The 17,713-nt window shown below is 40.0% G+C and overlaps 1 protein-coding gene across 3 annotated transcripts in view; it reads left to right on the forward strand.

Moving 5' to 3' along the window:
- Nucleotides 1-15,781, forward strand: part of ACAP2 (ArfGAP with coiled-coil, ankyrin repeat and PH domains 2) — a 148,972-nt gene extending 133,191 nt beyond the window's left edge. For all 3 annotated transcript variants that reach the window (XM_077487461.1, XM_077487463.1, XM_077487462.1), the window contains 2 exons: nt 531-592; nt 9,418-15,781. In XM_077487461.1, coding sequence (XP_077343587.1) covers nt 531-592; nt 9,418-9,521 — 166 coding nt within the window. In that variant the 3' untranslated portion in view covers nt 9,522-15,781. The remainder of the gene's footprint in view (nt 1-530; nt 593-9,417) is intronic.
- Nucleotides 15,782-17,713: the final 1,932 nt, after the last annotated feature.

A 17,713-nucleotide genomic window follows, 5' to 3' on the forward strand; every position in this document is an offset into this window, starting at 1 on the left:
CAGTTTTAACAGTCATTATATAAAAGTTTGATAGGAAGGAATATTACCTATTATGAAGGTGCTTGTTGAGTCCGATTCTGCAAGAATTTTCCTCAGAATTGTAACAGCTTTCAGATATTCTAGCTTACGCTCAACCTGTAATTGTATGCATTATACCTTTAAAGCTGGGTACATTCGGCCCGTGTGTATGTTGGTCTGTCCAACAGAAGCTGGCCCCTCAGCCGGCTTCAGCCGGACGTGCTTGCTGGAAAATCGGCAGCCGCCCGACTCCCGATCAGTGCTCTCAGCCAATGGTAGAGAGCGCTGATTGGAGTGCTCTGGTGGAGGGGGCCGTCCCTCTGTCAGAACACAACAGCTCAGTGGAGAGATCGCTGGACTAACCTCCCATGGGGTTGCACAAAAAAAAAAACTGTGTGTAACCGGCTTTAGTATGAAGAGGAAAGCTCATTGTTTGGCTTCTTAAGTATTTGGAAGGATACATTAATAACTTTAAAACAATTGAATTTTTTTTTTTTTTTTTTTTTTTTTAGATTGCGTCTGGCACGTATGAATGAAGAGATGCGGGAATCTGAGGGACTTTACGGACAACCAGGTCAATACTCCTCTAACAGCGATACTGAAATGCAATATAGGAAGTGCATGCAGGAGTTTATTAGTTTGCAGCTTGGTCATGCTGAGTCTTTGGATAGTAAGATAAACAGCAAATCATCCAATTAGTATGCTATGTCTAGAAACCCACTTTCCTGCTGCATTTTGAAACAGGTGTAAAGCTGTATTATTTTTATAATGTGTGTAGGTATTATGTATTTATAATAAATAACATTTTATGTTGCCTATAGCAACCAATATATTACTTTTACTTTTCTAAGCCGCACTGCAACAATTATGTGACATACTGGTATGGTATGGTATATTTAGAGATTTCCTTCTGTAGGTTGTATATAGGCAGTTCAGTGTTCTCTCCTTTTTTTTTTTTTTCTTTTTTATGTTTTTTGAATATATCAAACAAATGAGAAATATAGTTATATTTTATTTCATAGGCAGACTTTAATGCATCATTTTTGAAAGCACGAATAATCTTTTATGCTTGCACCTTCCTTTATCACAGATCAGCTTAGTTTAAGGTTGGTGGAACAGGTTTCATACTGTGTTGTCTGACAGCTTTAGGCTCGGTTCACACAGGGGCGACTCAGATCCGACTTCAGGTCGCCCCTAGTCACCTCAGGTCGGACAACATTTAAAAATCAATGTAAGTGAATGAGAGCCGTCTTAATGCACACTACTGAAGTCGCTCCGACTTCAAAAGAAGTTCCTGTACTACTTCAATCCGACTTGTACCCATTGATTTCAATGGAGGTCTCCTCCAAGTCGGATCTCTGTATATACAGAGGCGACTTTGACAGAATTATTAGCTCTGAAGGGGGAACTCAACGCCAAATTTATGAAAAAAATTTGGCGTGGGTTCCCCCTCCGAGAGCATACCAGGCACTTAGGTCTGGTATGGATTCCAAGGGGAACCCCCTTCGCCAAAAAAACGGCGGTGGGGGTCCCCCCCACATCCAGACCCTTATCCGAGCACGCTACCCGGCCGGCCAGGAAAGGGGGTGGGGACGAGCGGGCGGCCCCCCCTCCTGAGTCGTACCAGGCCGCGTGCCCTCAACATGGGGGGGTGCCTTGGGGGAGGGAGGCGTGCGGCCCCCCACCCCAAAGCACCTTGTCCCCATGTTGATGAGGACAAGGGCCTCTTCCCGACAACCCTGGCCGTTGGTTGTCGGGGTCTGCGGGCGGGGGGCTTATCGGAATCCGGGAGCCCCCTTTAATAAGGGGGCCCCCGGATACCAGCCCCCCACCCTATGTGAATGAGTATGGGGTACAATGTACCCCTACCCATTCACCTGTAAAATAAAGTTAAAAAAAACACAAGATAAAATAGTTTATTGCACAGCTTCGGGGGTCTTCCGTCTTCGGGGGTCTTCTCGCCGGACTCCTCCGCTATCTTCTTCTAGCTCTTTTGCTAGCGGAGGAGCCCGGCTTTCTTCCTCGCCGCCGCCCTCTTCTTCCGACTTCGGGGGTCTTGTCCCCCTCTTCTTTTCTTCTGCCGGGCCACCGCGCCTTCTTATAGCTCTTTTACAGGTCTTCTGTCGCCGCCGCCTTCCGTTCTTCTTCTTCTTCTCCTGGAGATGTTGACTCGACGCTCTCTCCGGCCGCAATGCCAGGGACGCGCTGCGCGGCGACTTGTATAAGGACAAGGGGCGGGGTCATCGGTTGATGTCACATGGGTTGATGTCACATGGCGACAGTCCCAGCATCCTCCGGGACTGTGACATTGTAAGGGGGCGGAGTCACCATGTGACATCAACCCATGTGACATCAGCCGATGACCCGCCCCTTGTCCCTATATAAGTCTCCGCGCAGCGCGCCCCTGGCATTGCGGCCGGAGAGAACGTCGAGTCAACATCTCCAGGAGAAGAAGAAGAAGAAGAACGGAAGGCGGCGACAGAAGAACCGAAGAGGGGGACAAGACCCCCGAAGTCAGAAGAAGAGGGCGGCGGCGAGGAAGAAAGCGAGAAGACCCCCGAAGACTGAAGACCCCCCGGAGCTGTGCAATAAACTATTTTATCTTGTGTGTTGTGTTTTTTTTTTTTTGTACTTTATTTTACAGGTGAATGGGTAGGGGTACATTGTACCCCATACTCATTCACATAGGGTGGGGGGGCTGGTATCCGGGGCCCCCTTATTAAAGGGGGCTCCCGGATTCCGATAAGCCCCCCACCCGCAGACCCCGACAACCAATGGCCAGGGTTTTCGGGAAGAGGCCCTTGTCCTCATCAACATGGGGACAAGGTGCTTTGGGGTGGGGGGGCCGCACGCCCCCCTCCCCCAAGGCACCCCCCCATGTTGAAGGCACGCGGCCTGGTATGGCTCAGGAGGGGGGGGCCGCCCGCTTGTCCCCACCCCCTTTCCTGGCCGGCCGGGTAGCGTGCTCGGATAAGGGTCTGGTATGGATCTGGGGGGACCCCCACGCTGTTTTTTTGGCATAGGGGGTTCCCCTTGGAATCCATACCAGACCTAAGGGCCTGGTATGCTCTCGGAGGGGGAACCCACGCCAATTTTTTTTCATAAATTTGGCGTGGAGTTCCCCCTTCAGAGCTCATTCTCTGATTGGCCATGGCAAAAGTCACCTGGCCTGGGGCGACTTGTAAGTCGCCCCAGGTCATGTCTAAGTCGTGTTTAAATCGTCTCCAAGTTGCCTCACAAAGTCGTCCTGAAGTCGTGTCGCCCCAGTGTGAACCGAGCCTAAGAAGATATAATTATGTGGTCTGTGTGTATTGGATTACTGTAAGAAGTTGCACGTAGCAATAGATTTTCAAAAGGTACATGCTGTACTGTGAAGGTTTACATTGTAGCACTTTTGCCACGGCATGGTTTCTTTTGGTTTAGATTTTCTTGCTGATTTAGTCATGTGCTGAAATATTATCCTGGAGCAGCAGTACTGGTTTATCATATGTTACCGGTTTGTCTCAGATTTGCTGCGAGCATATGTAAATCCATATGCACACTATGTTTGCACTTTACTATTTGAAAGTAATTGTGCCTTCGTAAGCTGGATCTGTGAAAGCAGATGACAATGCATTCCTATTGGCAGTTTTATATTGTTTTTGGATCACATTCATTAAATATCCAACAGGATTGTGTGTGTGTGTATACAGTATGTGGATGTGTGTGTGAGGTGCAATCATACATAGGACTATGTTTGTGTGACTTTATCTCAGTACTTAAAGTTTGTTTGGTATAGAAGTATCCTTAATTAGATTTCCAGCTTCCAGGTTTCCTGTCCCATTTTTGAAAAAAAGCAGTTTCCTAATCCCTTCCCTAATGCATGCATTAACTCTGCCAGTTCTCTTCCCTCAAACTCCCTATTCTATTCTTCTGGGCCTCACCTTTTAGGCATGATCCTATTTTGCAATATGATGGCACCTGAAATTATCAAGAGACAAAAAAGCAGGCGCTTGGTAATTCATTTACTTAAAAAAAATTAAAAAAAAATTATACATGTGATTAACAATATAAATCCAACCATTATATTCAATCTAATTAAACTGCTACCCCCTAGTGATATATAATATATGCATATACAGTTCTCCTCCACCATGAATCCATCTCATTACTAACTTTCCTCAGCATCATTGGTATGCACAACCATTTGCTTGGATAAATTGGAGACTAACCACCAGGGCCAAATTTTCAAAAATGTATTAGGGCTTCTGCTATGTTTATATGCCAATTCCTCCCATTTTAGATTAAGATTAATCGCTTCGAACCATTGAGCTAGTGTTGGCAGAGAATTTGATATCCATTTTTGTAGTATAAGTTTACAGGCTATATACATAGATATTAACCACATCACATGCATCTTCATATGCTCTGAATATTTTAAAGCTTGCTCCCACTCCTCATCACTAAGAGTCTGCAAGTCCCTACGCCATTGTACAAAACTGCCATCTTTTATATTCACTCTAACTGTTTTTTTTTTCTAAGAAAGAATATATATCCCCAATAAGTCCCTGTTTGGCGTGTCTTATAGTTATTGCCAAAGTTAAATTTAAAGATGGGTTATATTTTAATAGAAAATTGTAGCCTCACTCTGCAAAGCATGCCGTAACTGTAGGTATTGAATGAATAATTTATTAGACAGATGATATTTCTCTGCCGATTTGTCAAATGGTTGTAAAACCTTGTTATCAAAAAGTTGACAAAGTAACAAAATATCAGCCTTTTTCAATGGATCAAAATGTTCAAGTTTCACTACCTCTAGTTTATGTAAAATTGTAATTGTGGCATCCAAACCATCTTTATCAAATTGACTCTGCCAATCACTGTTAAAATAAGCATAAGCAGTGGCGCTAAATACCTCTTTACAGCTGCACTCGCTTCTGGTGAGACTTGGGCGCCTAAATATTTAAATGTAGAAACTACAGTTATTTGGGATGCAGATGATGGCAGATTGGTCACCAGAGGGTCCACAGGTAAAATAACTGGCTTATCCCAATTTATTGTAAAGGCTGAACAAGAGCCATATTTATTAAAGACATGCTACTAAGGAAGACAGTGTCTCCCAAAAATAGAAGCGTGTCATCTGTATATAAAGCAATCCTATTCTCTTCTAGAGGCCTAAAGAACCCAGTAATATTTGATGATTGGTGGATGGCAGCAGCCAACGGGACAATAGCAAGGGCAAAGAGTAGGGGTGATAATGGACATCCCTGTCTTGTTCCTTGTAATGAAAAGGGAGCCAATACTTGTCCATTTACCTGAACCTGTGCCATCGAAGGAGCATAGAGGAGTTTTATTCAACCTATAAACTGGTATCCAAATCTAAACAACTTCTCTAGACTGTGCCATAAAAAGTCCCACTCTGTGCTATCAGAAGCTTTTGCCGCATCAATCAATATATGCCTGTTACCTAGATTTTCAGACGGAATCTGCAGATTATGAAATAATTGTCTTACATTCAGTGCTGTTGATCTATTTGGGATGAAACCCAACTGGTCTAAATACACTATTTTAGATATTACTTTTGCCAATCGAATAGCTAACGCTTTTGAAAGTAATTTTATGTCCGATGTAAGCAATGATAATTGGGCGATATGTTTTTAGACTATAATAATCGCCGCCTCCATTGGGGGGGGGGGAATGACAACACTCCAATGCTGCAATAAATACCTCTAATAATTCAGGAAACAAATTAGCGCCATAGACTTCATAGACCTCCCCTGATAACCCATCTGCTCCTGGTTTTTTTTTATTAAGCAAACTGGCAGAGGCAGCCTAAAGTTCCTTTAAAGTCAGAGGTTTATCCAAAATCTCTCTATCGGGAAAAAGCAAAAATAGAAAAGCGCCTCTGAGTAAAGTGTTTTAATCGGTAATAGAACAGAAATAGTAGACACTTACATGTCAATAAATACAAGAATACACTACACAAGTCGGCATTATCAAGGGGATGTGGCTGGTGTCAGAGGCATGTTTCCAGGAGAAAAGTCCAGGCTGCGAGAGCCACAAGGAGGCGGGGAGGAGGCCAGGTGTGTCCTATAGAGGAGAGTTACGAATAGCTTGTGGAAACGGGGAGAACACAATGCATTTCAGAGCATGCGCGAAGTCTGCAAGGCGCATGCGTGCTCCTTTCTCAAGTGTCTGAAACATGCCTCCAACACCGGCAACATCCCCTTGATAATGGTGACTCGTGTAGAGTATCCTTGTATTTATTGACATGTAATTGTCTACTATTTCTGTTATATTACCGATTAAAAAACACTTTACTCAGAGGCGCTTTTCTATCTTTGCTTTTTCCATGTTGATTTTGGGTTGACTTCACTCCATAGAAGAGCAGCCCTTTGTGACAGTGAATATATCCTCCTGATTCATCCCTTCAGTTTTAACATTCGGCACTATTCACTATTGATTGGGTGCTTCCTATTTCATTTAATCATTGTAGACTTTTTTACTTTTATTATTGCTTTCCCATCATCTTTTTTAATTATCTCTATTTAAATATTGCTTCCTAATGATATTGGTCATGAGATGTTACGTCAGTATCCCAAGCGCCAGCATTTGTGTTTTTTTGTTAACATCTCTCTATCAGCTGTGGACAATTCTGTTAAAGTAATGGAGTTAAGAAAAAAATTGCGGTTCAAGTTTAAAAAAAAAATCAAAAAAACACTGATATCTCTACTGTAGCACGTGCAATTTTAGTTGGAGATGCTTGCATGTCTACCACCCGTGTCACTGGTTTTTAAGCTTTTATTATTGCTGCTAAAAGACGGCCCGTGTTTTCCCCATGTTCAGAGTAAGGTTGCTGAAGAAAAAAAAGTTTCTGTTCTGCTTTTTTACGAGCGATATTGGCATTTGCCTGTTTATTGAGCTTCTGCAGTAGGGTTCGCTATATATTGAAGTTCAACCTGTAAAACCGCTTCAGTAACATCATTTGCTATCAATATAGATACACCTCTTGATTATGTAGAATAGTATTACCTACTATATTGTGCGTGCTTCAGGTAATTTAAATTGTGTATGTTTGTTTGAAAAAGTTTCCTGCGAGCAGATAATAGACTGAGAAAACCGTTTCAGTGTAGTAAACATAGTACATTTTCTGCTCAAACAGCTGCTCTCCGCCCCTAATGTCCCCCACCTCTCCTCCATCTAGTGTTATTTATTAAACAAAAACGCCTGAATCTGTATAATTCTTGTAATGCACTTCTAAACGTGCTCAAAAACTCTGAAAGTCGCTCTGCTCAGGTATGAAAGCAGCCTTACTAATAATAAACATGAACCCCACCCCATCTGATTTATAACATGGCTTCACCCCAGACTGATAACACCTGCTAACCCCCCTGGTCTGATGACACCTGCAAAACTTCCTCTATTTTCCTGATGACAACTACAGATCCGACTGAACTGTAGACACCTATGGTGACTTCCTTTATCCGATATCTGTAGACTGGTCTTTTACTGAAAGATGTAATATGCTGATGCACTAGCTATGAGGGCAGCGCATATCATACTGATTAACAGTATTTGCATGGTTAGCAGTATTGGTACTCAGAATTTAGAAAAACAAAAGCATGGCAAAAAAGTGTGTCTATGGGGATAGCTTTGTCTAGCACAGGGCTGTCCAACCTTTTGACTTTCCTGGGCCACTTTGCAAGAAGAGGAATTGTCTTGGGCCACGCATAAAATACACTAACAACAAGGATATCTGAAAATATCAGGCCGATCACAAGTTAAGGATCACACATATAGATAATGTACCTGAGTAATAAAATTTCATTTTTTATACTATGTTTTTAATCTAAAAGTAAAGGAGGGTAACCTAAAACTAGTGCAATATTTGATGGCTGTAGTAGCAATTCTCAATAATTCTCAAGGTGCTCATCAGATATTTGTGGTTCTAATTTTGCCCTTGAAAATCGTTGTTCACAAGTATAGGTGCTGCCAAAAACTGATGACATGAATAAGGCGTTCTTGTTAAGAGTGGGATATTTTTCTTTGGAAAGATGAAACTTCTAAAAGTCCTATAAAGAGACATTTGTCAATTTTTTTTTTTTTTTTACAAAAAATTCCCCCCAAAAATCAAGTCCTTTTATGATTTTGTGTTGGCCTGCATTCATAACTGTTTGGGGCTGCAGATTGAACACCCTTGGTCTAGCACAACGAAGTTCTGATATTTGCTTATCCTTAATTGTAACACATAGGCAGCAGTAGATGCCTGCCACAATTTCATGTCTTGAACTTACAAATTAATTTTAGTTAAACATTTTAAATTCTTTTTAATTGCTTAGTAAAAGAATCATTGCAGCAGCTAAAATGTTACTTGCACAAAATGTAAATTTTGCCTTGGCGTTCAACCAACACATATTTCAGGATGATGAAACCTTATCCAATGTATAGTCCATTTTGGTTGATCACTTAAACCCTTTTATACTTGCACATAATCACAGGAAAAGCTGTAGAATGTCATCCTGTCCTGAAAATTTGTTTCCTGTCCAGTGACTTTAAGAGTCACTGAATCCTGTATTGATTTATTGATTAGTTTAGTATAATATAGCATAGCCCTCCATAACATGGAGGGTTTGTACTACTGTAGGTGAAATGGGCAGATAGTGAGGAATGTTTATATAGAACAATATTGTTTTTCCTGTAGCTTCAGCTTCATCCTGCTGAACTTTACCTGCTCTTCCTGTTGAGCTAGACAATTATCATTATTTATTTAAATATATGCCACTTTGCTTTTTCTCTTTCCTTTCATCTTCCTGGATGCATGGAGTCTTCTAGCAGGTATAGATCTTTGTATGTAAGTTTTATGAGGCCATGCATGCAAAAGGTCTATATGATCCATTTTGTCATCCAGTCTGACAATTCGTATATCTCTGTTTTATTATTTGCATTGGGTTTGATTTGTTACAATTGGAGGGAGAAAAGGTTTTGTATTACCCAAAAGAAACAGAATCAATCACATTTTACATCTCATTTTTACAAAGTGGTATTAATATCAAAACATTAATTTGATTGGTTGCTGTGGTCAGCTCCTCTACTTTAATTTCCTCCCCGTTTTCTTAAACTAGTCCCATAATCCCTAAATTATATCCTATGGTAGGTAGGGCATGCTTCTGCCCAGCAGCTGCTCAGACGCTATTTTTTTTTTGTATAACCTAATAGTTAGTTGATTTTTTGACTTGCTGGGGTCTGTCATTCCTTAAATTTCAGATGGTCACTGGCTGCCTTTGCCAGCATTATGTGATTAGCAGTTATCGTCTTTGTCACAGATATCATGTATACATAAACTAGCAGTGTACTGTATATAAGTTGGTTATTTGCATTTTTCAGGTATACCGGGATAAAAAATGTTTGTTTTCTCTGCAGGGGATGAAACATACCAAGATATATTCAGAGATTTCTCCCATATGGCATCTAACAATCCAGAAAAACTGAACCGTTTCCAGCATCCAGATTCTCAGAAGTCATGAATCTCATGTCGTATGCCTTAATTTCACCTGTAAAAAAATTAAAACTATTCTTGGCAATTGAACTACCTGAGAGCCTAGTCTTGGGCAGTGCAAGCCAGTGTTTAATTGGTCTCATCATTCCATTTGTTAAGGAGTGACTGCTGCTGAGTCTCCTGGGTAAAACATTTTCTGCTTAATAATGTCACAAAACGCAGAACAGTGATTGAGCCAAGGCAATGATTTGAAAATAGAGTACTTTGTAGTGTTTGTGTACAGTAAATGTACAAATTAGTTTTAGTCTGAATTATGGTTCCAGTATTGTAGGGACCATGAATGGTTTGGTTGCTATGCTCTTCCCTTTTTGTATTTAAAAAAAGGACCAATATACATGGCTGCTTTATGTGTTGTACTCCGTAAGTCATACATACAATTCTTAATCTGAACGCTGCACCTTCCTTGACAGTGTTGCACTAATTTATAAGACCTATCATAAGATATATGAAGGTAATGTTAGGATACTGTGGAAGACTAGGCTTAGAACTTAAAGTAAAAATGAATACATTGCCTTGCTATTAGGTATACCGTTTATTTTTAATTTACTGCAGTTTTAGTTGATGTGTATCTGCAGTAAATGTAATCTGAGCATTATGTATGACTGACACTGTATTATCATATGAGTCCACATGAGTCCCGCTGCCAGTATAAAAGGGCACAATTAATGCTGTGCATTGCATTGTGTAGCAAATTAGATTTTACAAACCTGAAATGAAAAAAGTTTGTATGTATTACATATTTTTATGAAAGTCAGGCATTGCCCTACAGGTTAAGTGTAAAATTGGTTATCCAGGTATAACTTTAAAGTCATTTAATTGAGCTGCCTATCTCCCTGCAACATCGGTATGCTGGGATTGGGCTGAAAGTGTGACCCAAAAAGACTGCCGTCAGGTAGAAGTGCAGGCACCTAGAGTGTATCTAAACAGTTTCAGCAACTTTCAGTGCTACTCTACTCCCAAATTCTGGGTTGTTCTGATTAGACAAAGCATCAGCACCTCCTGGTAGTAACGGTTTCCCTTACCTCTTTTCCTCTACACACACATACCTTTTGGCCAGTGAAGCAGCCCATCATAGTGATGGGCCAGTAGCAATGTATGGGAGGTGGGATATGCGGATAAGGTCCAATGCTATCAGGAAATGTCAGAACTTTGCCTGATCAGAACTTCATGGCATTTGGGCTGAGGAAGGACACTAGAAGTTGCTGCAGGTATGCACAGCCACAGCTTGAGTTGCCTGCTCTTCATTCCTATTAGCAACCTGCTTTTTTGTTATGGTAACAGTCACTGTACACTCACAATAGCCTAAACCATGGCAGATTTAGTTTTTGTTTTTTTAGTTTGTCAAAGCTGTTTTAGATGACTCAGATTGGCTGAGCACAATGTTATGAAATCTGGGTGCGTTATTACGTATTTCTACTTTAGGCAAATAAAGTCCCCCTCCTGCACTTAAAATCAACAGTGCTGCACTTAGTCTGCTAGGCCAGTGTTTTTTATGGGAGATGGTTTTTGCATTGGAGGAGCCTCAATATCTTGTTCCAGATGTGATTGCAAAATAAGGAAAAAGAGAACCTGATTGTTCTACCCTGTTTACACGGAGCTCTGTCAGTGGCAGGACTGAGGTGTAGTAAAATGTTGAGAAACTTCTGACGATGCATTTCAGTAGCCATGTATTTGTATGTCTTTTATGGCCTTTATAAGAAGAATGTACAACTCCAAAAAAAACTTTAGTTCTTTTGGCTAGTTTAGTTTCCTCACCATTTTAATAAAGTTTTTTTTTACATTATGTACAGGTTTATAGCATTAGTAGCATTATGTTGCACCCCCCTCTGGCATCTGACAGAACTCCTATGAGAGTGCTCCTGCTCTTTCCTTATTAAACATATCAATGCAGATCTTGGCAGAGTCCCTTTTTCTTCAATGATCTGCATTTGTTCCTGGAACCGTGAGACTTGTACCATTACATGTGGGTCTCAGACTTATTACATGTGATGATAGCAGCCAGTAGCATGATCAGGAAGATGTATATTGCAGGGAAAAAGCATTGGGATAAGGGGTTCACATTTTGCATTAAAGTGGAAAATCTCCATTTCTAAACACTCTTCTAGTACCTGCTTTTTTCCTACAGCTATTAAGGCTTCATTCACACCTGAACGTTTTCAGGTGTTTTTCGTTGAGGTTTTGCAGCATTTTTGTACAGACTTTTTCAAGGTTAAAAGGTCAACAATTTAAAAAGCATTAAAACACCTGTAATCTGCCAAAAAAGAAGCTCATGTACTTTTTTGAGCTTCAGGCATTTTGTTCCAGGTGGCAGAACTCTCAGATGTGAACAGGTGCCATTAAAATGAATGGGATTTTGCTTGTTGGGTGTTTGGAACATTTGAGATGAGCCTTTTACAAACTAAAAACACTCAGGTGTGAATGCAGCCTAAAAGAATTAGCAGCAAACACATTATACAATGTGGTTAAGTCTTGATTATTGTTTTATTTTTGCTGAACTATTGTTCTTGTTAGGTAAAAATATACAGTATATTTTTAATGGTTACCAGTTATTACAATAGGTTACATTGTATGTATTGTGATCCAATTTGATGAATTTTCATTTTTAAGCTATTGATTTATTTACATTATCATACAGGTTTTTGTTTTGTTATTTTATGATACAAGCACATCTGATTTTAGCATGCAAGTTTGTTTCTGTATAGACAAATATTAGTACGCAATGCATATGCTGACAGTATTAAAATTTGACATTTTAGTCTTTATTGTATTGGTGAGAACCAAACAGCATATTTTTTTATATATTTTGTCAGCTAAAAATGTGCAGATAGCATGTACAACTATTAAATGTATTGGACATGTACATAACATCCAGGAACTGTTGGCTAACAGTACTAACAATAATTTTTGCTGCCAGTTTGATCGCCTATAACAGTGTAGATGGCAGTGCCAATGCCATAAAATTGATAAGTCATGTCTGATCTTGCTTAACACTTGTGTTCTTTGTAACACATAATAGCCTTCAGTTGTGACCAAAGTCCTTTATGTAGATTCCTTGCTTGTCCTTGCATGTAATGACCTGACTCTATATCATACAAATTAAAGTTAAAAGTAGAGTATACAGAAAAGGCAGAGGGAGTTTTAGGCTAAAAACCGCTATTAGCAATAGTTTAGTGTACATCAATCATACACTCACCAGAAACAACAACAAAAAAAAGTATTTGCTGCCTCTCTTTTTGCCTGTCCTTCCCAGGAAGGTAGAGCTGGAGAGTATCTATACCAAAAATGACCCACTGTTGTTAGACTACTAACAGCCACTGTAAAACTCTCAATAAATATATTGTATAGAATAACTTTAGCACAAACAGACCACTGCACGCCATGTCTCCTCAGAGACCATTTATCATATAAAATCACCAACCTATCCCCATTAAAATTATTTTTCCTTTGGAAAATACTGGAAAGTAGCTAACATGAGCAGTAGTTGGTAGCTTATTTTACAGCTACTACCTTGTCCTTATATATTCTCATTATGCACACCTGGCAGGAGGTAGCAAAAGCAGGCATCATCACTCCTTGTCTTTGCTCACATTCCTTTATTTTTGAGAGATTATGAAGAGTTAAAGTGTAAGTTCACCTTTACAGAAAACCTGTAACATAAACTTACACTGGACACCCTCCCCATCACACCCGGTCCCCCTAACCTGGAGCGTGGCAATCTCCCGTTCTGATAGATCGTACAATTTGAAATCCCCGCGCCTTTCTCTTCTCTTCGCCTGCAGTGACTGGACGGGCTACGCAGGCTTTGATTGGTCGAGGTCCCACCTGTGAAGGCGGCAACCAATTAGAATGCTCCTATATGTACGTCCTGATGAGGTACATTTAGGAGATTACACCGAGGGGATGTCTAAGCCCCGGACCGGTAATACGAGGGATCATAGCGGGAGATTCCTGCGATCCAGATCCTGTGTAAGTTTACCTTACAGATTTTTCTGTAAAGGTGAACTTGCCCTTTAAGCTGGCCATAGATGCATTTTGGCTGTTTTTTTTGGTCAACACACAAGTGAGGTGTTTGGAGGAATTCTCCCCACTGAGCGGGAACTCTTCACTGTTAGAATACACTGATTGTTGGATCGAGTTCTGTCGAGTGGGAGTGGCCACACATGGATCGAAATTTGGCCTGTCTCTGCTGAACTGGCTGACTTTCAATCCATCTATGGTCATCTTTGGTAACTTTTCTCACCTACCTGTAGAGGCTACTGCCTGAGGCCATATATTTCTTTACAAGAGGTCTTACATGATTTGTTGGTTTTAGAAGTTTAGCAGTTAATGCATAAGCCATAGAAATGAAATACCTCTGTAAATTGCAAGCACTCGTAGAGAAGTCTTCATGGACCAGAGAGTCTGTTTTATTCCTCTTTAGTGGGAGCACGGGGAAAAGATTATTTGGAAGAAAAGACTTTGCATGTCTTATCCGCTGAAAAACTCTACCTCCTAATGAAAACACAAAGCAGTTGCAGAAAAACCAAAAGAACAAATAAACACAAATTCCTTTTCCCACTGTCGTATACATTGCTCGATGAATATAATTTTGCACAGTAGGTGAAGCATTATCTTTATCAGTAGTACTATGTGGTTACTTCTGAATAATTTAATGTGGATGGGAATATAAGGGACAGTGTGGCAAAGACAGATGTTTCTAGTTAAAGTGGAAGTAAGCCCTCCTAAACTTTTCAGCCAAGGAAGCTGCCATCTTGGCCTCTGTTTAATCTTCAACTGCCCATTATGCTGCACATGTGATCAGTTATGACACCAGCCATTGGATGGTTTGACAGTTTTGTTGTGAGCACGACCAACGTGACACATTTCCGGCATGTCGGGAATGTAACTGTATGGGTTTACTTCAGCTTTAATGCATTTGTAGTGTATTATAGGTATAGTGCTTCAACGATTAAATCACAGATATGCTTCTTACACAGCTTTGGCTGGTTTACATCATACTTGCTGTTCATTTGGTGCATGGTACTTTAGCATATTTGGGTGCTATCCTCTTTTTCTTTGCATGTGGTGCAGCAACTTTAACATAAGTTTGGATACCTGTGATCTACTTTAGCAGACTGTAAGGATGCTGCTACTGAAAAAGGAATGGTTTGAATGAATATGGATTACTTTTAGAAAATGCCCTTGAAAATGTATAATCTTTTGAAGGCCAGATTTACCCACAACCGCTGTTAGTGTTAGTGCTTGTACTATACATCAAAGAGTTAAGGCAAGCCATAGATGATGTGTTTTTCCTTCCTCCAACCAACGAGTTGCAGGAAAAAAAAAAAATAGCTTGATTCCCCTTTCAACACAGCCAGCGTTGATATGGGAGTCTCTATCACAGCGCTATTGTGTTCTGCCAGGAGAACACAATTACTGCTGTTTGCTATAGCTGCCAGCACTAATTGTATCCATAGCTGTCAACAGTAATCGTATACAAAAATATGACAGACTGGTTGTACTGAAGTCGATCAATAGATGTCTGCTGAACTGGCCGAGATTCGATCCATCTATGGCTTAGGATTTTTTTATTATATCTTAACGTCTTTCTGGATAAAAACATATTCCCCAAAAGTTCTTATTTCTGCCACAACAGTAATTTAGGCTTTATTACAGCCATTGCGGGGGGCTTAAAGTCACTAAAAAGTTATATTTATCAAATTGCTAGCATCAGTCCAAAAGTGAAACACCAGTTCCTCCTCCTCCTAGGATGAACTGAAAGATGCATTCTCACTTTTACTAGAAATAAAAGCTGGTAAAAATGTTATCCAATCGGATTTGATTACTGTAGTGCTAAAGCCACTTCATATTAGAATTACGGTAACTCGCAAAATGATTAAAAATACTTCAGATCAGTACTTGTACTACTTTTCTCCGTGCTTCCTGACATGACTGTTTTAAGTGCAATATTTTTCTAAATTTAGTGCTGTTTGATGGTGAATAAGATCTTTTCAATACAGTATTCCTTCCATAAAATATAATGAATGTCATACATATCTAGTTTCATTGTAATCATTTTTGTAAGTTGAACTTGAATGTAGTCTTATTTTTCCTGACTCGAACAATAAGAAAACTTGCATTAGCTGAAATTGTACATTGTGTAACAATTGTAAATATTTGATTAAATAATTTGTACACTGCAAAAATGGGAAAATATGCAATCTCAATTAAAGAAACCCTTGTTTATGAGACGAGTTTTTTTTTTTTTGTATATTTTACCTTTCCATTTCTCAGAATGAAGATAATTCCATGTAACTTTTTCATCCATATTTTATTGAATTTTCCATAAAATGACAACATTCCTGGGCTTATAGCAATCTTCATAGTCTCACCAATTGGGTACTAAACCAAGTATCTGAAGTCGTCATGCTCAAATCTTTTGGCATTTGATAACTTTTTTGCATAGGGGAGCTATCTGTTCTAGTCTCAAATTCAAATTGACTGCTAATATTCATTCTCCCACTGTAGGTGGATGTAGTGAAAACCCACTTTTCTAGTGAGAAACAATTTTTTGCTAAGCTTCACTTGATTCTGATTATCCAAAAAAAACTCAATAAAGATAAATCAACGCATCCGAAAGATGAATCAATCTATCAAAAGCGAGTCAGAAACCACGCATAATATTCTAAATATAGACAATCACAATGGTGTGCATTGAATGGTCAAAAAAAACTTGCGCAATACATTTAAAATTGTATAAATGAATATATGTTGAATAAATTACAAGCCTGATTCTGATTATCGCTGGATGCACACCATCATATGGATTACACACCACATTTGTTTTAAAAATGGAATTCATATGTTGAATAACACCATTCCAGTATCTTACCAACCTAGGACATCTACAGATGCAATGTATGAAGTCAGTCTTTAGAGCAACTTCTGATGAATGCTCAAGTTGGAAAACTTTTGTTGATCGATGGCTGTAGCTGCTGATAAGTGTATTCTTAACCTGGCTACACATACGGTTTTCCTTTAGATTTACCAAAATCATATGATGTCAAACCTAAACATTTTTAAATTGTATGTAATCAGGCAGGCCCTTATACTACATAGTTGAAGGTAAATCTAAAGGAAATTGACCAAGAAAATCGTATCTACAGTAAGGGGGGAAAAAGTATTTGATCCCCTGCAGATTCAGTATGTTTTCCCACTAACAAAGAAATGATCACTCTATAATTTTAATAGGTTTATTTTAACAGTGGGAGACAGAATAACAACAATAAAATCCTGGAAATGCATTCAAAAAAGTTATAATTTGATTTGCATTTTAATGAGTGAAATAAGTATTTTATCCCCTATCAATCAGCAAGATTTCTGTCTCCCAGGCATCTTCTATACAGGTAACAAGCTGATATTAGGGAGTGCTCTTAATCTCAGGTTGTTACCTATATAAAATACCTGTCCACAGAAGCAATCAATCAGATTCCAATCTCTCCACCATGACCAAGACCAAAGAGCTGTCCAAGGATGTCGGACAAGATTGTAGACCAACACAAGGCTGGAATGGGCTACAAGACTACCAAGCAGCTTGGTGAGAGGGTGACAACAGTTAGTGCGATTATTCGCAAATGGAAGAAACAAACAAAATGTCAATCGCCTTCAATCTGGGGCTCCATGCAAGACCCCACCTTGTGGAGTTTCAATGATCATGAGGATGGTGAGGAATCGGCCCAGAACAGGAGAATCTTATCAATGATCTCAAGGCAGCTGGGACCATAGCCACCAAGAAAACAATTGGTAACACTCTATGCTGGAAAGGACTGAAATCCTGCAGCGCCCGCAATGTCCCCCCTGCTGAAGAACGCACATGTACAGGCCCCTCTAAAGTAAGCTAATGAACATCTGAATGATTCAGAGGAGAACTGGGTGAAAGAGTTGTGGTTAGATAAGACCAAAATTGAGCTTTTTGGCATTAACGCAAATTGCCACGTTTGGAGGAGGAGGAATGCTGCCTAGGACCCCAAGAACACCATCCCCATCGTCAAACATGGGGGTGTTTTTCTGCTAAGAGGACAGGACAACTTCACCACCTCAAAGGGATGATGGATGGGGCCATGTACCATCAAATCTTGGGTGAGAACCTCCTTCCCTCAGCCAGGGCACTGAAAATGGGTT

This window comes from Lithobates pipiens, unplaced genomic scaffold (assembly GCF_037356315.1).
Source record: "Lithobates pipiens isolate NorthernLeopardFrog02 unplaced genomic scaffold, aLitPip1_a1.2 Scaffold_18, whole genome shotgun sequence".
NCBI classification, from domain to species: Eukaryota; Metazoa; Chordata; class Amphibia; order Anura; family Ranidae; genus Lithobates; species Lithobates pipiens.